Source organism: Colletotrichum gloeosporioides (genome assembly GCF_011800055.1).
Source record: "Colletotrichum gloeosporioides strain Lc1 chromosome Unknown consensus_65, whole genome shotgun sequence".
NCBI classification, from domain to species: domain Eukaryota; kingdom Fungi; phylum Ascomycota; class Sordariomycetes; order Glomerellales; family Glomerellaceae; genus Colletotrichum; species Colletotrichum gloeosporioides.
Window position 1 is genome coordinate 892295 of NW_025544710.1, and position 22545 is coordinate 914839.

General features: G+C 53.8%; 5 protein-coding genes across 5 annotated transcripts; 1 reads left to right on the top strand and 4 right to left on the bottom strand.

The window, feature by feature from the left end:
• Nucleotides 1-3260: 3260 nt before the first annotated feature.
• GCG54_00012534 (Histone-lysine N-methyltransferase ASH1L) lies at nt 3261-5861 on the bottom strand (the record flags this gene model as incomplete). The annotated part of the gene is made up of 3 exons (XM_045412410.1): nt 3261-4184; nt 4235-4614; nt 4667-5861. 3 exons carry the CDS (start codon nt 5859-5861, stop codon nt 3261-3263), a joined length of 2499 nt encoding a protein of 832 aa, XP_045261445.1.
• Nucleotides 5862-9668: 3807 nt separating this feature from the next.
• Nucleotides 9669-11169, bottom strand: GCG54_00012535 (Phosphatidylinositol transfer protein sfh5; the record flags this gene model as incomplete). The annotated part of the gene is made up of 2 exons (XM_045412411.1): nt 9669-10431; nt 10502-11169. 2 exons carry the CDS (start codon nt 11167-11169, stop codon nt 9669-9671), a joined length of 1431 nt encoding a protein of 476 aa, XP_045261446.1.
• Nucleotides 11170-13659: 2490 nt separating this feature from the next.
• On the bottom strand, nt 13660-16448 carry GCG54_00012536 (uncharacterized protein; the record flags this gene model as incomplete). Its single annotated transcript, XM_045412412.1, has 5 exons — nt 13660-13938; nt 14011-14397; nt 14451-14867; nt 14927-16066; nt 16128-16448. Coding segments are annotated over 5 exons (2544 nt in total), but the record flags the coding sequence as incomplete, so codon positions are not given.
• Nucleotides 16449-18582: 2134 nt separating this feature from the next.
• On the bottom strand, nt 18583-19747 carry GCG54_00012537 (Actin-related protein 2/3 complex subunit 4; the record flags this gene model as incomplete). The annotated part of the gene is made up of 5 exons (XM_045412413.1): nt 18583-18708; nt 18863-18907; nt 18971-19096; nt 19200-19526; nt 19592-19747. 5 exons carry the CDS (start codon nt 19745-19747, stop codon nt 18583-18585), a joined length of 780 nt encoding a protein of 259 aa, XP_045261448.1.
• Nucleotides 19748-20366: 619 nt separating this feature from the next.
• GCG54_00012538 (Ubiquitin carboxyl-terminal hydrolase 6) lies at nt 20367-22121 on the top strand (the record flags this gene model as incomplete). The annotated part of the gene is made up of 2 exons (XM_045412414.1): nt 20367-20382; nt 20437-22121. The coding sequence occupies 2 exons, from the start codon at nt 20367-20369 to the stop codon at nt 22119-22121; spliced, it is 1701 nt and encodes a 566-aa protein (XP_045261449.1).
• Between the last annotated feature and the right edge of the window lie 424 nt (nt 22122-22545).

The following is a 22545-nucleotide window of genomic DNA, read 5'->3' on the forward strand; positions in this document are numbered from 1 at the left end:
GCGATTCCATATCTTCACCGAGGAGCGGGACTGGCGCTCCGCCCCCGGGGCTGTATTTGTGTCCAGGATCGCGAACTTGAGGACAATGACGTTGCGTTCATTTGCAATGCCCAATTGCGCAGAATGTCAAAAACCAAATACCATCTCGTGAGAGGTCTTGTACACCATCCGGCGTTCTCAGAAGGAACATAAGAAGCCCGGCGATGCCCTCGATTCTTACTCTCAGAAGCAGATCATCCGCCTCAACATCAGTTTTCCTCATAAGCAACACTCTTCCCATTCGCAACAAACAGGCAATCAAGCAAGGACCTTGTCTTCGTTCTTAGATCATTCCACCACGAACTTCAAGCCCCGTCAAATATCTCAATCAATAACCATGCCCAGCCACAAGCACTCCTCTTCCTCCAGCCGTGCCACCGGCGGCAGCAGCAAGAGACCAAGCAAGCCCGCGGTAACCTACGCTTGGGTTTGGTACTGTAGCAACTGTAGCACTGGTCCCTTGAACCCTTCAACAGACCAAGCCTGTCCCAGCTGCCACCACTGGCGCTGTGAGTACTGCAACATGCAGCAGGTTGCCATCCCAGCCAACCGATAAATGCCATCTCGACACATGGAAAGCTGCTCGGCCGAGTCCATGGAAAATCCAGCAGGGGAAGCTCGCGCTTCGTCTGCCTCGATCGAGTGGCCGCTCACAATATCTGGCCCGCCAGCTATCGCAAACAACTTCGCCCACGGCACGGCGGACCGAGCATTATCTCAAGCCAACATCTCTCGGTGTAAAACCAGCACTGCCGCCACCACTCCAACCGCCTTCACTCAAGCTCGCGACTAGCGGTGGAGGGTTGGTGGCTTGCACACGGAGAGCAAACGTAAGGAAATCGTTGAGTAAGGCGACAGGACCACTGCACAGCCACGGATAGATAGATTCATGTTACGGCGCGGAACGATTAGCAGTACCTAGTGTCATCCGCCCGTCGGTAACCAGCACCGCCATCAACGGCCATTTCTTTTGTTCATGGAGTTTCGGGATAGAAGGATAGAGGAGTTTTGATAGCAGCATGAATAGCAATAACATTTTCTTCCAATTACAATCTTCGGTGAATCTATGAATCTCGTGGCTCATCCGCATCAAGCCACCAACGAATGAACCTCATACTAGGATGTGAGGTCGACTTTTGGCGTGGGTCCATTGCGGGAAGCCCACTTAGTCGGTGAACGCGCGAAACTAGCTCTCTATCCTTGCGCGGCTGCGCGTTTCTCAGAGCTCCACTTGGAATTTCGCGTTAGAGAAAGGAAAGATGCCTTGCTTACCGGTAGCCTGAATCTTTCATGGGCATATTTACGCAGGTTGTGTGCGCGAAATATTTCGAAGTCGTTCACCGTCACCGTTTGGCTCCGTGGTTGGGGAAAATTGAGGATGAGGTTGGGTGACGTGAACACCCCCAAAGTGATAGAGGGGTCCTTGGCTTAGTGGGGCTTGCCTCAATGGCACTCTGATTGGACACACGCGATGCGGCTCAAAGTACCACGCACTGGTCGATTGCACAGACCATCAACAACGGCCGAGGAGCTCCACCACCTAAGGCACCTTACACCTATCCCACGGTGTTAAAGGTTAGCGTAGTACTTGCGGGGCTTCGTGATATGGAAAGCCCCGCAAGAACCGCACTAACCTTTAAGACCGTGGGATAGGTGTAGGTAAGGTACGTGGGTACCCACCTACCTACCTTAGTAGTCTCCAAATATCCCTGGACCAGTAGCTCATTCGAGGCAAACCAGAAGTGCAACCCGACAGTCTGTTTCCAACCAAAAATGTGCACTTGGGTAAGGTCTTTGCTGAATGTAACACTGCCTCTTGGTCGTCGAGCACCTTTTCAAGTCAGAAGCACCTGTGCTTGATGTCAGGTCAGGATGATGCATCAGGAGCTGCAAAGTATCTGGGTGGTGCGAACCAATGGCAGAGCTGTCGCGTGCGGCACAGACCCAGCTAGCCAAACCAACGCCAACCAACCAAAGGATATCCAGCGGTCTTTTCAATAAAAAAAAAAAAAAAAAAAGGGCCTACCAAGTGACACTAAACGTCTCTGCCTCTCTCACTCGGTCTCACTCAAGGCATACAGGCGGCTTCCTCGTAATATCAGCCCGTGTCTTGTTTCAGCTAATAATCCACTTACTCTCATATTTTCCGTGACATGACGTATAAGATTTGGCGGCCGAGGTCAGAGGTGCCTAAGTTGTTCAGGTCTCAGGGCAGGCTTATGTAACATCACAGCACAAACATCAGAGGTTTATCATTCCGCTTCTCTCCCACAAATGTTCGTTGACATGACGTATCTGAATACAATATTGCGCAGCAAGCCCGCCAGTGTGTTTTGATAAGGCGCCTACACGGCATGCAGCTAGCGTCAGGTGACGAGGGTGAGAGCGCATAGCTTTTGTGTTGTTTCCTGTTTCCTGTCATCTACTCCCGAGCACACAGCCCAGCTCTAGCTCATATGAGGCAGGCTTCTAGAAGAGAAGCGAGACACTGCTACTCCAAGAAAATGTCAGTTGTTTCGAAACCGGGCGGGGGAACAAAAGTTCCCTTTCTATCCGACCCAGTCGGTGACGGATCCACATCTGCGATTCTCGGTCAGACGAATGGCCCCAAGCACGCCGCCTCGACGCTGACGCCTCAGATGGCATCAAGTCATCAATCAGCGCTTGCCGCCTTATAATTCACGCTTCGGTGAGCTCACCGCTCTGTGAGCCGCATCGTTCAAAAACCCTGCGCTGCTGAGACCGAAACTCGATGCAAAAAACCCATTTCATCATTAAACATGTGTGCTTTATGTATTCAGAGCGTCGACAATGACCGCCGCCGGAGAGACCCTTGCCAATCGGAAATGATGCAGTAGAAAAAATATGCCCAGACCTGTCTCTGCTGCCACCGCAAAAAATACTATCAAAAACATGACCCGGCACTGGCCAAGGGGCCCGATCGTACGTATGCAGCGAGATGGAGAAAATGCCCTCTGCTCCGCGAGTGGCAAGCTGACGCTGTTGCCTCCCGTCACCCCTTCATCAACCCTTTCGTCGTCGTCCCCATGTCCGTCCATCCCATAATATACAAGTCCCCGTTTCGCCTGTTGAGAGACCGAAATCACCTGCGAACGCCAAACATATCCGGACCGCCCTCGTTTGTCGACGTCAGAACTCGATTAAATGATTAACCACTGGCCGTGCACCCGAAGTACAGCTCATCCGCCACGCCCCCTCTTCTAGTCCTGTCGCGCTGTGATGGTCGCCCCGGGGCTCACAAGTTCGGGGCTGACGAGCCTGATAGTAGATTCGCGAGAGAGCTCCTCCAATGCGTTGCGCGAGGCCTTGCTAAGGCTTCTGTGCAGCTTGGTAGCGATCGTCGTCTTCTTCACGGGTGTCTCGTCATCATCTGCTCCCGCAGCCACGATCGTCATGCTGGGTGCACGGCTCGACACCTTCTTGGGCGACCCCTTTCCGTACGTCTTGAGCATCTTTCCGTTGCCCGACTTACGGACAGCGGTAGCTTTGCGCGCCGGGTTGGGTGCCGTGTATTTCTTCGGTGTCGCCTTCTTGGCGGCTGCCTTCGTGGGCGTCGCCTTTGCCGGAGTTGACTTTGTGTTGCCGCTCAAAATTGCCATTGCCGACACGCGTCTCTTAACAGTTGCGGCGCCCTTTGTAGCAGCCTTGCTGACGGCCTTCAGGCTGGTTGTAGCCGACAGCGAATGTCTCGCTCCCTTAGCAGCCTTGATCTTGCGCTTCTTGACAGCGCTGCCAGTCTCGTCATCATCTCCCACCAGCGTCTCGAACTTGCGCTTGCTAGCTTTCATAGCACCCTTCACTACAGCCTTGAGAGTCGATTTGGGCGGCTTGGGCTGTTTGACTTCCTGAGGCTTCGGCCCTAAAATGCCGCGACAATTCGGTGCGCCACAGAGACACTTCTGGACGTTCTCGTCACTGAAAGGACTGAAGTTGTAGTCGTACGTAAGCTCCTCTCCCGTCATGATGGGCTTGTCTCCTGCGAAAAGCGCCATCCTGGGCTGGCCAGATACGATCCACTTGATCATACGGCAGTTGGGGGCACATGAGTGGTTGACGAAGCGAGCGATGCTTCCAGTCGTAGCGTCAATAATCATGTTCTGGTCGAAGCTCATGAGATAGTAGCACTGGTAATGTGAGCTTTATGTCCGTAACACGTGACTGGGCGGAGACGTACCTTGTTGTCCTTGTACTTGGTTTCCATGCGATTGCTGCATTCCTCGTCTGTGATAATCTCACCCGTGTACTCCATGATGATCTGGTTCGGCGCAAAGCAACGGTTGGCGCGGATGCCATAGCCACGGTCTGCCGTCTTGATGACCTCAACACCAACGCGGTACTTTCCACCGCCCGCCTTTCTCTCCTGAAGATCGGCAAAGGCGCGGTTCGTGCAGTTTTCGCGCCCAACGTTGCAGTTCTTCTCGTCACACTCGTAGAGCATAATTCTGTTCTGACAGCTCTCGCCACAGCCATCGTCGGGTGTGCAAACGCACTTGGACTGGTCCAGGAAATGAGGTGTCTTCTTCCAGTAGATGATGGAATCGCCGATGAAACGGTCTACCAAAAGTTAGTATAACCAAGCACTTCAGCGTACAAAATCGGCACATACTCTTCGTCATCTTCCTGAACTCGTCAGGCTTCGGTTGGCCGGGCGGCAGAGGGTTGCAGACATCAAATGGTAGCTTAAAGTCGCGTCCACTGAGAAGCAGTCGCAAGCCACTGAACATGGGCAGCGGAAGCGCTTTGTTGGGACGCCCGTAACCTTGAAGTTCGGGAGTCTGTGCGAGCTTCTTTTGCTCTGCATTCGACAGACCCTTGGTCAGGTCGGCAGGAGTCGCTTGGCCAGCATACAGTCCACGATCGAGATACTTCTTTGTGCGCTTCGTCTTTTTGGGCTTCTCGGCCTCTGCGGGCTTCTCCACTGCTGCCTCCTCCTTCTTCGGCTCCTCAGACCTGGCCTTTTTCTTGGGCTGGATTGGATCGCCGTTTTGATCGACAATAACCATCTTTCCGTTTGACCAGACCGTCCTTATCACGGGCTTTTCCTCGATACCGGCAAATTCGTTCGTGTCCTGGAGGCGGCGCAGCTCGCGTGACATCTTGGTGATCTTTTGCTCAAACGTCTTGCGACTTCGCTTGCCCAGGCTTGAAACTTTGGTCGCAAGCGAGTCGACAGGAGTGTTGAAAATGCGGGCAGTGTGGCGGGTAAGCCTGGGAGTCTCTGCTTTCTCCGCCTTGGCCTTCTTCGCGCGCGGGGCCTTCAGCTCGCCGACAGACCATTGAAGGTCCAACGCGTCGATCCCGTCGCGAACAAGGTTGCCGGCAACATGGGAGACAGCATCAGCTTCACCATTGACGAGTGTGTCGCCTGAAATGGTTCTGCGACGACTGCTGGCCACATCATCGCCTTTGGCGCGTCGGTGCCCGCGGTTAGCGGTACCGCTCAGTTGAGACAAGTTATACACGGCCTTTCCGGAGCAAGACCGACGAGAACGGGGAGCAGACAGCGGTTCTGAGGAAGTTTCGGGTGTTGGCTCTTCGGTAGGTGCAACAGGTTCTTCGACCGGAGCAGCGGGCTCTGCAACAGTAGGTTCGGAAGCGATTTCGATCTGAGCCTCGATATGGGCTTCGATGTGAGTTTCGGTCTCGAGGAGGACGGGCACATCGTCGAGTTTGGGGCCGTCCGAGGCCTGGCTGGCAACGTCGGAAATGCTAGTAGGGGGTGTCGAGCTCGACGACGCGATGTTGGAAGAGCAATCAGTGGCGGCAGCGGACAAGCCGCTTTCGCTGGGAAAAAGAGACATATTGGGATGAAAAGCCCAGTCTCGACGCGATTTTGAGCGTTGGCAAAGTCGACAAGCTTCTCGAGAGTATCTCGAGTCGAGTTGCGACGCGTTCCAAAATGAGGTGTGTGCGTGGAAGAAAGTTGGGGGCGGCAGAGGTCCCGACACGAAAAGCGGAAGGAGGGATTTGGATTGGACCGGGGTGCGGAAACGGGCAGGTACGCAGAATTGGCTCGTTCGTTCGCTACCCTTTAGCTTACTCGCCGGGCATTGAGTGGCAATAAGGTAACCTCCGGAGCTGGTCTGCGAGCTACTCTGTGTGCTGCAAGTGCTGAAGAAGCTACCGTGCAAAAACAGTAGCGCCCTGAGGGAGGAAAAAGGGGGCTGTTGTTTGTTTGACAAGGGAAAGGCTGAAAAAATTGGAGTCTGCAACAAAGACAAGAAACTTGAAAAAAGTTGGCTGTTGCTGAGAATTAGATTTGAATTTGCAGCGTGTCGATTGATGAAAATTTCTGGACCGTGCCAGATAAGCAAAAAGGGTTGTGGTAAGAGCGGGCTGATGTGTGGGAGTGTAGAGAGGTTGCGCGGTTAGAGGCGCGAAAAGGTGTGAGATGAGGTGGGAGACGCGGTATGTGAGTGAGTGAGCGGTTTGATGGAGGGCGGGATGGCTTGAGGGACGTTCCGTGTCGTGTTGCGGAGAGTGGGGACGCGACCGATGTGAATTGATTGATTGATTGATCGAGGATGGATGCGTGGATGGTTGGGGGGATGGAGCGAGCTGATTGACGGATGTGACTGCTCGCCCGCTTGTCCTCTCGGTTGATTGCTTGCGTTGCTACCGCACTGTTGCTGCTGCTACTCCTCTTCGACTGTTTGCGATGATCTCGTGAGAAAGCGTCAGGGTCTTCTGGAACAGACAGATAGGTCGTCTAGGTTGTGCGATGAGGCAATCCAAAAACAGAAGAGATGAAGAACGCGGTTGAGCGAAGAAGTACGAAGTGGAAGACGGTGGTGGAGATCCGGTGGTTGTGAGAAGACTTCCCGGAGGAGGTGCTTGTGGTGGGTAAAGTGCTTGCTGGGGTGAGGAGACAGACCACGCAGTCTTTATTCGAAGAAAGAGAGAGCGAGAGGGCCCAGGGCGGGAAGACTTGCCTGGCGTGCTGCGAGGTGTTGGCGCTGTGTCAGAGAGGACCTTAAATGTGGACGGATACGCCGCAGCAGTCTGGTCTCTCCTTACGAGTGCCTCGCTTTCCTCTGCGGCCGGTCTTGTAAGGTCCGGTCCTTCGTCAAAAGTCGAGTCAAGGAAGATAGACGCGGATGCGAATGGCAAAGGGTTGTGCGAATGAGAATGAGGTTGGGCAGTGAGACTGCAGACATGGAAGGATGAGCGAGGTACACAGAAGAGCGTGATCTGGCCGCCGACCTGGTCTCTACAAAAAAAAAAAAAAAAAAAAGGAAAAAAAAAACCCACGGTTCGGGGGGGCCCCCCCCCGGGCTGNAAAAAAAAAAAAAAAAAAAAGGTAAACAGAAACCCACGGTTCGTGTGTGCCTCCCCTCGGGCTGTCTCCCGTTCTCCTCTCCTGTCTCCTCTTGTCCCTTCCTCAGCTCTTGTCCTATCCCATCCTGTCCTCCTCCACTTATATACATCCCAGTTGAACATTGGATCCTTCCATCAGCTGACTACGCAGCCATTGACCAAGTTCCCGGCTGACCCGGGGCATTTGAGTTGTATATAGTCAAAATGCTTCGGGGAACACGAATTGATTCCATAAGTTGAAAGCCCTCCATCGCATCATGTGTGGTTGGTTTTGGGGATTCGAGTTGAACATGTTCAAGTTTTATCTGGTTGTGCTGTTTGTATCTCCTCGGACCACCTCCTACTTTCTGTCTCTGTTACCGGCGCGCCACTCCTGCCTGTGCTGGCCGAGCCTCGCCCCGATAGAGGCATGATGGACAACACCACACCTCGGACTTCCCGCACGTATCGTCTTCTTTACCCCAGCCGCTTGCCGCCGTCTCCAGGTCGCCTGCCTGCTTTGAGTCTCAGCCGATTCACCAAAATGTTAGTTACCAGTCGTTCACAACAAAACCTCAGTCTCATGGGCTCGCGAGATCTGCATTGAAATGACTCAATTTCAACTCTTCAGAGGGGATCTTGGACTTTCGCCCATGATGCCTAGTCACACAGAGAGGCAAGCGACTTGATTGCAAGGTAGGTGCAATACGGGCCATGGACTGCTCCGTGAGAACTGCCTACATCGACTCAATTCCATGTACGAGGAAATGAAAAAGTGAGTTGCAATTAGAATCCTCAAACAACTCAAGTGGTGAAACCAGGCCGAAATGATGGAAGGAGTGCATGCTGTGAGACCTCCAAGACGTGAGATTTCGCACCAAAATGCCATTGGCGGAATGAAGCCAAATAACTTAGCACATTAGCACATCTCGACCGCAGACTCAACGGGATATGAAGATAACAAGAGATGTTGACCTCAAATTTGTTACAACTTCATGACGAAGCACTACCTATCTCCCATTGACTTAATTGTGAGACGACCTGTTTTCGGCTTTGCTTTGGCGACTGCATCTCCCGTGACGTCTCTTGCATTTCTACTATGGCCGTCTTTACTATCGTCGATATTCCTGCTTCTTTCGATCATCTACGTCTCGGATAGGGAAAGTTTAGTCGCGCAGACACAGGGGACATAGGCGTCTCTCAATTGTTTTTCTCATTTCCAAGTTTGGAGAGATGTAAGGCTCATGGGGGGGCTAAGAGGTCTGTCACCAGCGGACCAGAGTTGCCTGCGCGGAATGTTGAAGGCAAGATGATACCTAGGACGAGATTCAAGGCAGCTACGCGGGCTTGCAGCAATATCTGAATCGTTGCTCTGGAGGTTAGCTGAAAGCGTGGCTACACAGTGACAGCAGAGAAGACTCGCCTTCGTCGCGGCGCATGTGCGACTTTATTTCCTGTGCTCGAAGTACATATACTGGAGGCTCCAGGACGTCGACAAGAGTAGAGATGGCGATGATAGTAGACATACTGATTACAGAGGCACAGTCAAAACAGGTGATCTACAGAAGACTACGGAAGAAACGGATGCCGCCTTTAGCATTGCACCAAGCGGAGAAGCACGCCACCCGGTGATGACGTGGATATCTGAATCACGCTGATTCAATTTACATCTGCTCAGAAGACCGTGTCCGCTATAAAAATCGAAACAGCTAGTTGAAGCTGCCTTGAATGTAACATGACGAAGTCGTGCTGATAATAGCAATGGCCCCAAAACCTCCGGATGTCGGATTTCAGGCGATGCCCCCCTGGGCGGGTCGACGAGGTGGGTGCGCACCACCAGCACTGTGACCTCGATCGCACACAGTCTGCCTAGACTTAGCAAGTCCATTAAAAAAAGACCAATGTGCGTCTTCACCAATCTGTTTCAGACGGCAGACAAATCACCGAGTCAGGCAAGGCCATAAAAGAAAAACCTTGAAATGACAAGGGGAGAAAAAGAGTGTAAATCACATTGGTTGATTGTTCCTATTAAAAGAAATCTGTCTGTCTGAGGATCTCTGTTCCAATCGAAATCGAATTTCGGAAAACGCCACGAACACACACAAGATGGGTATTATGGCATGAACGCAAGGATAAACACAGACCAACCCCAAGCCGAAAAAGGCGAATCCAGTCTGTCTAACGGCGGTATCCATCTCCTCGACCTCCGCGAGGCCACCAAATCTCCTTGTCCCGCAAATCAACCCACAACGATCCCAAAGTCAAGCCGGAGGAAGTGAATACAAAGAAAGGAAACGAAGACAGGCCGCCGTTTAGGCAGCGGTGGGCTTAGCCTCCTCCTTGCCGGCCTCCTTGGCCTCAGCGTCGTCCTTGATGCTGAGGTCGGCGACATTGGGGACCTCGGAGCCCTCTGTCTTGGGAGCCTCCTCCTCCAGAGCTTCCGTCTTGACAGGCTCGGAGGCCGCGGGGGCAGCCTCGGCGACCTTCTCCGGTTGAGGAGCGGCAGCAGCAGCGACGGGCTCGGAAGCGGCAGGGGCAGCAGCAGCAGCAGCAGCAGCAGCAGCAGCAGCAGCAGGGGCAGCGGGGACAGGAGTCTCAGCAGCCTTGGTCTCGGTGGCGGGGGCAGCAGGAGCTGCGGCATCAGCAAGCTTTACGGTCTGGCCGGTGGTCTTGATGCTCTCGCCGCTGCCGCCGTAGTCCTTGGGTAGTGACTGCTTCAGAGCAGGGAGCTCGTTGCCCAACTCAGATCCGTAGCCAAGAGGGTGGAATTTGGCAACAGTCTTGGGCGCAAGGAACACCTTCATGGCCTTGAAGACCCAACCCATCAGGGCAGGGATGTTGACGAAGTACTTGTGGTTGAGCAGCTCCGGGTAAGCCATGGCGAAGATCTTGATGGTCTGGGAAGAGGCGTTCTTGACGGCGGGGTCCATGCGCAAGAAGCTGACGTTGAGGTAGTCGTGGACCTGGATCATCTGGTAGGGATCCTCGCCACCCTCGGGAATGGGGGTCTGGACCTTGTCCAGGGCCAGCTTGCGAACGCTGAGCTCCATGAGAGCAGCACGCCACTTGATGAATCTAGGAAATCGGTGAGCTAAGACGTTTTCTCGGCGAGATCAAAATCTCATATGATGAGACTAATACTCACTCATCAACGTTGCCAAAGGTAGCCTGCTTGTCCTTGACAGCGCCGTAGATGTTCCAAGTGATGATGATTTCCTTGCCCTCGGTGTCCTTGTGGGTGGTCACATAACCGAGCTCATCAAACTTCTTCTTGTCGAAAGAAACATCGTCGAGAAGCTTGCCGGGGTTAGTATCGCGGCGCCACTCAAGAGCCTTCTGCAGCTGGTCAGCGGCCTTAGCGATATCATCGTCGTTGGCGCGCAAGAACTTCTGGAGGACAACAGTGGTCGGGACATGAGTGTTGTCAGAGAGCTGGACACCCCACATCTCCTTGTGCTTGGCGGCCTCAAGAATGCCGGGAAGCTTCTCAAACAATGAGGCGAGAGAAGTCTTCTTTTCCTCGGCAGGCTTCTCATCAGCAGCAGCGGGCTTCTCCTCCTTCTTCTGCTCCGGCTTCGTCTCGGTGGCCTGGGCGGCCGGAGCAGGAGCAGCGTCTTCGGTCGTCTGCTGCTGGGCCTCAGGGGCAGCGGCGGCTGCGGGAGCGGTGGGAGCCGCAGCAGCAGCAGCAGGAGCATCGGCAGCAGGAGTAGAAGCACCGCCAGCAGCAGCAACCGGAGCGTCAGCAACCGGTGCGGGAGCGGCAGCAGGAGCCGCCGCAGCAGCAGGCGTGTCGTTTGCAGGTTGAGCAGACATGGTGACAGAAAAATCCGTGAGAATGTGATCTGTGGTGTGTGCGCGTGTGTAAACCGAGTGACAACTCCTGGCTGTATTTCTGTACAAGGACGGAAAGAAATTAAAAATAAAAATAAAAAAGGTTTACCGCCCCTCTTCCTGCAAGTCGCGTTAAGCTGCCTGAGGTGTGTGCCGTGTGCTGAGTGAGTGCGCGTTGGGGTCTCTCTTTTTTTTTTTTTCTTTTTTCTCCCTCTTCCTTTGGGGGGAAAAAAAGATGTTGGGTAATAACAGGGCAGCGGAGGCAGGAGGTGCGGAATAGCTTGGGTAAGTACTATTAATGAAGGAAACGCACGGAAAGTGGCAGCAACAAACAAACCACACCACCACCACCACCACGATCATCACGCCGGCATGGAACCTTGCTACCGCAACGTAAGGTACTCTGTCTATGCTCTTGACCCTATTCTGCATTAGTTGTCCGGCTACAGTCGATACGACAGCACCCGTAGCAGCACGAGCAGCCCGCAACAAAAGAAGTGACAGGTCTGGGTGGCATAGGCAGGTACACTGTCTGCCCAGTCTGTTACCTCACATCCGTTGCTCCTTCACCTCAGATACCTGCCTTCCTTACCTTATCGAACCGCTGAGTGCCCCGTGCGTTGCTTCCGGGGAACTCGATGGTGCCAATCCACCTTGATCCAATCAGTGCTTCAATCTGTCCAATCCCAAACTGCTCCTGCTCAAGCTTGTGCAGCTCGGGAGAGTGGAGTGGAGATGGACCCCCTTTTCCTGAAAGTGATTCGCGCCTTCTGTTTCGACGGTGCTTGCTTGGGGCCTCTGTCCGTACCTAGCACTCTGGTCCGGACATCTACTGCCTTGTTCGCTGACAAGCTCACTTCTGCTGCTGGTCTCTCTGTGCTTGTGCTCTAACTTGTGTTGACCGTTCCCCATCAACGGCCGCCTTGCCGTAGACTTATCCGTATTCTGCGCCTGGGCAACTGGGCCAATGGAACAACGACATACCTTAGTTAAGGTACTGGACATACCTGCTATGTTGCCCGGCTAGTCATTGATCGATGTAACCCCGGAAGTCTGTGTTGGCTGTTCGACATGTTCGGCATAATCAATCGTCGGGGCAATTATGTCCAGCTTTCCACCAGACTTTGCTCTCGGTGCACTGAAGTGATCAAACCGAACATCGGAGAAATACCGGCAACTTGCCTTACTTCTTCCTCAACTCATCAAACTCACCCCGTCGCCATTTACCAAATTCCCAACAACCTTCCATTGCCAATATTCCATCCGCCCCGCCCTCCGTAATGAGCCATGCCGGAGCCCATCCGGCCCATCACACTTTGTTGTTGTACTGCTTCCACTGTCCAGTCGTCGCCAACCTGCAGCCAGCCTGCATGGAATATTTCAGGGGCTCCTGCTTCCTTGTGACGGTCCATCGTCGTCTTAGTGGCCCCAGACCGCAGACGAGCCCCGCCTCTGGCCCGTGCCCCTTCAATTCGCGCTCGCCAGGGCAGCCCGTCAAACAACGCCTGGGCACGCACGCTACACGTCCAAAAACCACCGTGGCGGGCCGGTAGAACGCCCTGTTAGGGGAACCTAGTGTATGGAACCCTCCAAATTCCATTCCCACTGAGCGTCGCCCTATCACGTCCCTTTCTGGTCGCCCTGTCCGGTCCTGCCCTGCACTCTCAACCTGCAGCTGCCGGCCGATGCCGTCCTGATGCCGCGCTGGTTCCTGCAGCCAGAGCATGTCCACGGGTACGAAGTACCTTCCCCCCTCCACGTCCCCCACCCCGGTGGCCCGTAGCCGCATCTGACTGGGCCGCTAGGCGTGCCACCAACACTAAGGTGGGCGACTACGGCACTCCACTCGCCAACTTCAACTTCACCATTACCACCAAAACCGCCCACCTCTCGCTCTGCCACCCACGCCGTCGCGACGCCACTTAAACTTACGGGCTAGATGCCGTGGCACTCTCGTTTCAAACAAAGGAACTCAAGGGGCAACCGAACAAAAAGACGCAAGAAACTACCGTAGGATTCTCATTGAGCGGGTATAGAGATCAGCCTGTCTCGAACCCCCAAGTCTACCTCAAAAAAGTCAATCCGAAGCAATCCCCCGCCTGTGATGAAAGGAAAACCAGAAAACCCCCATTGTTCCTGTGAGCTTCAGCCTGAGACAAACCAAATTCAGCCCGTAATTCTTTGGCAACCTTCTGCCCTATCCTTGACTCGTCCAAAGCGCAAAAAAAAGATAAACGGGCCCAAGAAAGCGACCTGTATGGATGCAAACTGCAGCGAAAAGAAAAGCTGACCCGACGTATGTGTAAGCTGACCCGACGTATGTGTATGTATACGAGAGTCAAAAACGCAAAATTGCAAGTACCAAGAGCAGAAAGTGCAACGCGTCAAGCTTCTTCCAGTTAGAAAGCAGCAACTCCCCTAATCAAGTTTCGCCGTTGTCGCTGGGTTGTCTTCTCGATAAACGCGTACCCTTCAGTGGGCAGCAATGCCAGGCAGCGCCGAACGGTGGTGGAGGTCAGCAGTGATCAGAGCACGACGAATGATCGACTCCATCGTCTGATACTCGTGAGAGGCCAGCTGAGCCAGAGTCATGGTGTCAAAGACCGGACCCACGGGGTGGTTCAGCTCACGCCAGAAGTAGCCAAAGTAGCCATCCGTGGCGTCGCCGACGGCGCGGGTCTGGCACTTCTCTTGGAACGGCTGCGACTCAAGGAATCGATTGGTCTCGTCGCGAATGACAGAAATGTACCACTGGAGACACAAGCGGTTAGCTCTGGACCCTCAAGTTTCACGAAATCTTGTCCCGCTCGGTGGGAAGCTTACCTCGATCACGTCCAGGGGAACGCCGTTCTTGGGCACAAGCACATAGAGGTGGCGCCAGCTCTCGGCAAAACGCGGCTGTCCGAAAGACCTCTGCTCCATCTCCTCCATGTCAACCAGGTAGGCGACGTCGTCCTTCTGGGTGGCCGAGAAGCCCTCACAGCGCATCGCTGCAGCAACCACGCGCTTCAGGAGACGCTGGGTCAAGTTGACCTCGTCACGGTGGTCGCGGATGCTACTGACCAGGATACGAAGCAGGTCGCATGTGGCCCTGTGCATGGCATGGCGCTGCTGCACAGTGATGTGCGTCTTCATGTGCCAAGGGAACTTGGACAAGGTGCTGATAAGGCACTCGAAAGGACGCTGAGGGCACTCCTTGGAGAAGGGGGACTGACGCGGTGTGTTAGGGTACCGTTTAGGTAATTAGGATGGGACAGACTTACGCGGTGAGGCACCTCGACGTGCTTGACGAGCATGGTCATCTCCTCGTTCGAGACAAAGCCCTTGAAGTTCTCCCAAGGCTCCTGAGCGTTGTCCGGAAGCACCTGAGGGTTGCATCCGTTCCAGAAGACACCACGAGAGGAAGGGAACAGGTCCTTCATGAGAGCAGACTGGCTCGAGAGCTCAATCTCGACGGGGCGCTGGCCGATGCGAGTGATTCTGCCGCGACTGAGGTTCTGCTGATGCTTTTCGACGGCCTTGGTGGCATCCTCCAGAGTGTGGAACTCGACGTAAGCATCAGTGGTCTTGCCAGTGACACGCTCCATGATGATGTGAACGGGCTCCTCGGTATCGTTGAGGATGCGGGAGTTGCGGCCGAGAACAGCAATGATCTCGGAACGGTTGGTCACAAAGGGAATCTATAGCTGATCAGTACCTGTGGCACAAGTTATCACAGTAAGTCTTGAGGCCAACTTACGTTACCAATCTTGACAACACCTCGAACCACAGAGTTGCCCGGGCGGTTGGCTGGCTCGATGAACGGGAAGTTGACATGGTTCAGGGCCGTCTCGACAGAGGGGAAACCCGTGGGTGTACCCGTCAGACGGTTGAGCTGAGGAGACCGCTGGCTGCGAATGTAGTTGGTAAGAGGGGCCTCGGGAGGGGCCAGGTAGGGCGTCACGACAGTTCGAGGCGCGACATTTCGCGGCGGATAACCCACTTGGTATGGAACCAATTCGCCCTGGCTGGTGTAGGACTGAGTCGATCCCTGATGCGTCGTGACGTTACCATTGTCACGAACATGCTGAAGGGGCACGTTCTGCACATTGTGGACCTGAGCATTCTGAGTTAGGCCTCCGTTGTTGACAGAAGGCTGGGGACTAGGTCCCATGGCGTTGGCTGACTGGTCATCCTGAGGAAGGTTGTCAAAGTTGAGAGTCTCGCCAGTAGGGGTGCCAAAGGAGGCCTGTCCATTCATGAACATCTGCGTAGCGTTGTATTGAGAGCCAAAAAGAGGCATCTGAACAGGGCCGCCTTGGTTGGCTTGAGCAGCGAAGGGATCATGAGAGTCAGTCGTGGTCGTAGGGTTACCGTCCGCACTCTTCAAAGTGAACTTGGGCGGCATGCCAAGATGAGCAAAGTTGTCGGTCATGCGGGGAGCAAAGTTGCGCGGCTCGGTCATCATGCCAAGGTTGTTCGGCGTGGGGGTGTCATTGCCAACCGGGCTGGAGACAACCGTGTCGACAGTAGCTCGGTTACCTGCGTTGGAGAGAAGAACACCAAGACCGTTGTTCTGGCGGGTGGGGGTGTGGTAAAGGAGATTGCCCATCGAAGCGCTGCCGCTGAGATGTCCACCATTGGCTACACTGCTGGTAGAGACAGAAGCATTCTGCTGGGGAGCAGCCCAGTGGCCGGGGGCGAACTGCAAGCCGGACATGATCTGGCTGTTGTTGTACACAGCTGGAGGCAAGGTCGTGATAGCAGGAGAGGAGACCTGGCCGATAATGTCGGACTTGTCCTGGTCCTCGTCGATCTCGCCAGCCTGAGAAGTTGCGACCGAGTGAGAGCCGCTCGTCATTCCGTTCAATGACTGGGTGCGAGAGACTTGGCCGTTGAGCTGTTGTGTTTGTAAGTCATGGCGATCTCTGGCTGTGTGAAGACTGGAATTTGTTACATACCTTGTCGTTATTGTCGACCTTGGATTCGTTAGGAAGCCAAGGGGTGGACGTGGGGTTCAGGTCCGACGATGCCTTGTCTTGGAACTTGTCCGAATGGGCAGTGAAGGAAATACCATTGAGACGTACACCACCAGACTCGTTTACGGCCTCGCACTCCTCAGAGACAGTCTGAGGCAGATCGGTGACCTTGAAGGCTCCCTGGCGGGCCATCTCGCGCATCTGCTTGCGCATCTTCTTCTGATCCACCTTGCCTATGCCGGCAAATTTGGGGGCAGCCATATAAGCAGCGACAGCCAGATGATCTCGGGCGAAAGAATAAGGCTGACAAGTAAGGATAGAGAAGCGGATGAGGAGCAGAGGTCGGCAAGGAGAGGGAGAACAGTAGGTGTTCTGGGTGAGCAAGGTCAGCGACAGGATTGGAGAAGCGAAGAAGGGAAAGAGCAAACAGAGGGGAAGGGGGTTGAGCTGGTAAGAAGTGCCGAAGGGAGGGTCGAAAAATAGAAGATAGAGAGAAAAGATTGCAATGTGGGCAGAGAAAAATCCTCTTGGTGAATGAGAGGGACAGGTGCTCGGTTGCCGAGAGGACGACAGACGAAAGTGAAGAAAATAGGCAAGAGCAAGACAAACCCAGTGCTCCTTCCTCGGATCTGATTGATACAACAATTTCTCCAGTGCAAAAATACTGGGAAAAAAAGTATCCGTGATAGAATGAATTCTTACATGTGAGACGCGCGAGGCGCAAGTTTGCGACAGGGCAAGGACAGAGACGGAGTGATGACGCGATAGCTTCCTTCGGGCAGCCGGCTCAGACAGCTTCCTAGGTGTGTGATACAACCAGAAACTGATTTGAGAGCAAGATTGTGAAGGAAGGATGTGTTTTGGTGGGTTGTGAAGGGGCGAGGTTGGTGTGAGTGAGGAAGAAGTACGAGTTTGGGTTCCCGCTGTTTGAGTGAAGGCAGGAAAACCGAACGTGCCGGGTGAAAACCAAACAAGGCAAGAGACAAAAGAGGAAGGAAGGATTTTTGGAAGAAAAAGAGGTCACCTACCAATCCAATACAGACGAGTGCTAGAGGTATAGTAATCGTCGTCAGAGGTGTGTGGGAAGTTAGGGTCGGTTAAGAAAGGAATGAGTTGGTTGTTTGGGGGATGGGAGCAAGAAGTTTTCTTGACACCAGTGACCGCAAGTAGTTTCTTTAGAACAAAGTCAGGAGGAAGTTAAAAACAAGTAGGAGGCGAGAAGGTGAGGAGGGGAGAAAAGTGAAAATTGCAAGGAAGAGAAAAGCTGCTCGTCAAGATCACATCTCGTTCCAGACGAACGAGACTGAGAAGGAAGGCGGGGATCAGAAGAGCGAGTCTTACCAAAGTTGCGACAAGAACCAAATTTTGTGAAGACAAAACAAAGTCCAGCGAGAAGATAGACTTGATCCCGCTGGCGGGCTGGCTGAATCGTGGCCAAACACAATGAGTAGTGATGGTGATGGTGATGAGAGAGGTGAAGGTAGGCGTGTGCCAGTTGCAAAAGGACCAAAGCGGTTGTTCGGACAAGGTAGAGAGGAATGGAAAGAAACCACGGGAGGGAAAGGACCGTGCAGGGCGATAAAGTTGCTATGAGATTGGTCTTCTGGTTGCTCGGTAGTGAATGAGGGTTGTTGACTGGGAGGTACTAAGCGAGGATAAAAACCAGATACCCAGAGGTTCTCCATAAGACGGAAGGAACGATCACGGCAGACTCGTAGCTCAGTAGGAAGAAGACATCTCACTGTTCCTGTCTATGCTGGCGAATTCGTCTTGAATACTGACACGAAGGCAGGTGCAGCCAACCCCGTCCCAAACTTCTGAATTAAGCCGAAGAGAAGACAGCAGAAGCTCGGAACTGTGGAGAATTGGCTTGGGCCGCTATATCTGACGAGTTCCTGCCGATTCGGTAGAAGGGTGACAAGTCATTGTTCTGTGACCGCAACTTGATCTACGAAATGCTTTGCTAATGAAACCGCCTGAGTGTTTCTTCCTGTGCTAAAACGACTACTTCTCCTGTGGCTATGCACCTTACTCCGATTTGCTATCGTCGTCGTTATTATTACTATCTTCGTCGTCGTCGTTGTCGTCATCGCCGTCGTCAGGATCACCGTGATCGTCACTTTCGTCGTCGTTGCTATCGCCCATTATATAAGTAACTAAGTACACAGGAAATCTAGCCGCGCACACAGGGAATAATAAGGCGGTCTCTTGCTAATTCCATCCAGCTCACATGAACGAAGGTGCATGGAAGTCTCGAGCGCAGCTAGGGATGTGCCCATCAGACATCTCTTGCCAAGTAAGCGACAACCTTGGCAAGATCATTGATTCAGGATGATGCAGAAAGATGCGGTCCTCGACTTGACGTTGTCAGCGCACGGTGAAGGTTCAGGGTCATGATCATATCTGAATTTTTGTGTATCAAGTATGTCCCAAATCATCATTCCCATACGGCCCCGGATTTGCGGACCGATGTCGAAGTCGGACCCAATGTGGATCCCGGCATTCCGGCTACGCTCGAGCCAACATCTAACTCCAACTCATGATCCTTGCTCGAAACCTCGATCTGGCTAGTATCTTGGGCGAAGTAGGCGGGAAACATTCACTTGTTTCCCGATACTAGCCTCTCAGATTTTGTTACGCTTTGATGGGTATTTAATCGAACTAGAGGTACACAGTCAATGACGTCAAGGCTGAGTGTGAGGAGCAAATCAACTTACGGGAGTGAGGAAAGATTCGGCAACAAATCTCGCTCTCGCGTTGAGCTGGGGATTGTTAGCAATGAAGTCCTCCTGCGTAGTGACCCTGCATTTATCGGTGGTACGTACGAAGAGCTTCATCTCCGAAATCTCCTTATCAACCTCCTCCATAAATTGAATGATGAAGTCGACCAGCTTGTGCTTCAACATCTCCTCGGTATGGAAGTTCGTAATCAGGAAAGAAATATCGTATCCCTGAATAGACTCATCAGCATCCTAACTCTGGAAAAGGGGCTCGTGTGCCACGTGGCATGGAACTGCCGCCGAGACCGGCCAGCGACTGGGGCATCTGGCATACCTTGATGGGCTTCCTCCTGAGAATGAAGAAAGACTCGGCTCTCTGTGTCAAGAACCGGGTGAACTTGTGGACTAGAATGTGCTCGATCTCGTCGGCCTGCTTAATCTTGATGGATATCCGCACGGAGTTGATACTCGGCTCGATCAGAACGCGTTCGTTCTCGTTGCGGGCGATGGTGAGGGGGGTCAGGAGGACCTCGGGGGAGGTTTGGGCCTCAATCTCGGGGACATTGTGACGTTCGGCGGTTTGGGAAGCGAAGTTCGAGAGCGTGAGGGCGGCCGTCAGACTGCTCCGGACGGCCTGGAGGTAGGGTCGCAAGGATTGAGACTATCAGAGTCACGTTAGCGAATTGAGTCAAAAGACAAAGCCTGATATCACACAGAAGCTCTTACCATGATGGCGAAGCCTGGCCGCGTCCAACCTTGGTGATACTGAGAGGTTGGAGTTGGATGTTGACCGCGGGGTTCGTGAGGTTGAGCACTGAGGTTGGCACAGCCGGAAGCCTGACGTTTCGTAGTGGGGCGACTAGCACCGCCGCAGAGCTCCATCGACCGTGCTCATGCGCAAGCTGTCACCGCAACATTGCTGAGTCATCCCCGAACTTCTCCACGTGATCTGAGAGCAAGCTCCCGAGTGGCGATCCCCCGCCTGTGCTTGTTTGTTGCATGTCCCCGTTAAGCCAAAGCGCATGTTGAGATGGAGGTGTTCAGCCGACGTCACTTTCAGTCAACAAGTGCTTCTGGAGATAATCTGGGCCAGGTTGGGTGCCAAGATTCCTAGATTCACTATCAATATACTGCAAGAATATTTGAGCCCGCATGCATTGAAATTTCCCTTCACGAACAGGAGCATCTCTCGCCTTCCGAAGACGTTCGAAGACGGTCGAATGCAGGTGATAAGAGGTGATAAAGGGTGCTACAAGGGGATATCCCAATAAACGAATCGGCAGCTGAAACGGGCCCTGCAGGTACACCGCTTCCCCGCCTACATGCCCCCCGTTGCCTTGTACTACATCTTTCTGCCACCAGCTGCCAGTACTGACGCAAATCTCTGGTGCCTTCAACAAACTTCTGCTGTACCTGCACTTCTTGCAGTTGGGTTCTGTTCTAGATACCGCACACATCCTTTCCTTTCCTTTCCGCAAAAAGTTCAGCCAGCATTGCAACAATGGCGTCAATACCAGGTGAGAACATTTAGGAGCAATCGGCAGCTTCAATGCTTACTAACTGGGGCGTAGTTACCGTTAGCCACCAAGGCACCAAGTACCAAGTCGAGGTCGACACTTCGTCCAACGGCGAGACCTTCAAGTATCAACTTTACAGCCTGACCGGCGTCGAGCCCGAGCGACAGAAGATCCTGGTGAAGGGCAAGCAGGTCAAGGATGATGACGACATGGCCAAGTTCGGCCTCAAGGCCGGAGCGACCCTCATGATGATGGGAAAGCCTTCCGGAGAGAACGCCGACCTCGCCCGACCCAAGGAAGCGGTCAAGTTCGTCGAGGACATGACCGAAGCCGAAGCTGCCCAACAGGAGGGTGCCACGCCCGCTGGTCTCACCAACTTGGGCAACACTTGCTACCTCAACTCGACCCTCCAGACCCTCCGATCGATTCCCGAACTCCAGACAGCATTGACTACACACAAGTCGGGTAGCGGCGGTGGCAGCAGCAGCTTTGGCATGGGATCGACCGACCTGGCTACCCAGCTGACGGACCTTTACAAGAATATGTCGGAGACCCAGGGCAGCATTCCCCCGCTCACCTTCCTGAGCACGCTGCGCATGGTCTACCCCCAATTCGCCGAAAAGTCCAAGACAGGAAACGGATATGCTCAGCAGGATGCCGAGGAGGCCTGGTCTCAGATTCTCATTCAGCTGAAGCAGAAGCTTGCCGAGTCCGAAGGCTCCTCCTTCATCGACAGGTACATGGCTGGAGAGTTACAGTCTACACTCGAGGCTGATGAGCAAGCCGCCAGAGACGGCGGCGAGGAGCCCATCAAGTCCAGCGAGACCTTCCTCAAGCTCAACTGCCATATCGATCAAACAATCAACCACTTGCGTGATGGTATTCTGGCCGCTTTGACGGAGAAGCTGGAGAAGAAGTCGTCCGTGTTGGACAGAGACACCACCTACACCAAGAAGTCCCAGATTTCTCGCCTGCCAAAGTACCTCACTGTTCACTTTGTTCGCTTCTTCTGGAAGCGCGAGGTCCAGAAGAAGGCCAAGATCATGCGCAAGGTCACTTTCCCCCATGAGCTTGACGTCGTCGAGTTCTGCACCGATGAGCTGAAGAAGGCGCTCATCCCCGTCCGCGACAAGGTTCGCGAGATCCGAAAGGACGAGGAGGATATCGAGCGCGCCCGCAAGAGGCGCAAGATCAACCCCAACGACCGGGGCGACATTGCGGGGGCGTCCGGAGCTCCCAGCAAGGAGGAGAAGACGGCTTTGGCGAAGGCGAACGAGAAGAAGGCTGAGCGTGCTGGAAAGGTAGTTGCGACGACCTCTGATGGCGATGTGGAGATGGAGGAGACATTCAAGACCGACGCCGAAGTCGAGGCCGAGAAGGACGCCGCCCTCCTCGCCGCCAAGAAGGAGCTCTATGCACTTGTCAACCAGGATCTGGCCAAGGACGAGGGCTCCAACCAGTCTGGAATCTACGAGCTGCGCGGTGTCGTCACCCACCAGGGTGCCAGCGCCGATAGCGGTCACTACACTGCATACGTCAAGAAGACTGCCCCTATCGACCCCAAGACCGGCGCGAAGGGCGAGGAAGACGGCAAGTGGTGGTGGTTCAACGATGACAAGGTTTCGGAGGTTACGTCAGACAAGATCGATGCTCTTGCGGGCGGTGGCGAGTCCCACTCTGCTCTGATTCTTCTCTACAGAGCCATCCCACTGCCCACTGTCGAGGAGAAGTCTGAGTAAATTTGGCAGCCGGAGAAGCTGCTGAGAGCATCGGCCTAGGCGTTTACGAGCGGAACGAGCTTATGGGTGGCATACAAAACGACACAATGACATAGGGACATGAAACTAGGGAATAGATAGACAGGTCGGTGAACGTAATGGCCAGAGTTCATTACTCTATTCGTTCTCGCTTGTGGTGATGCTCCCATCTCTGTGATACATTTACTATTACATTGCCGCCCGTTCGTCGGGATGGTCTCCGTTCCCTGACTACGTGTGCATGCAGGTTTGCTGCTGCTGTATATACGAGCAGTAGATTCGACAAGATACCGGGCTTCGCGGTTCTTTTGCTACTAAATCTTTCTCGCTCGCCTCTCTTCCATTTGGCCCTGTCAAGTCGTGTGGGGCGTGTTCAGGTCTGCTCAAGACCCAAGGGCCCCCTCAA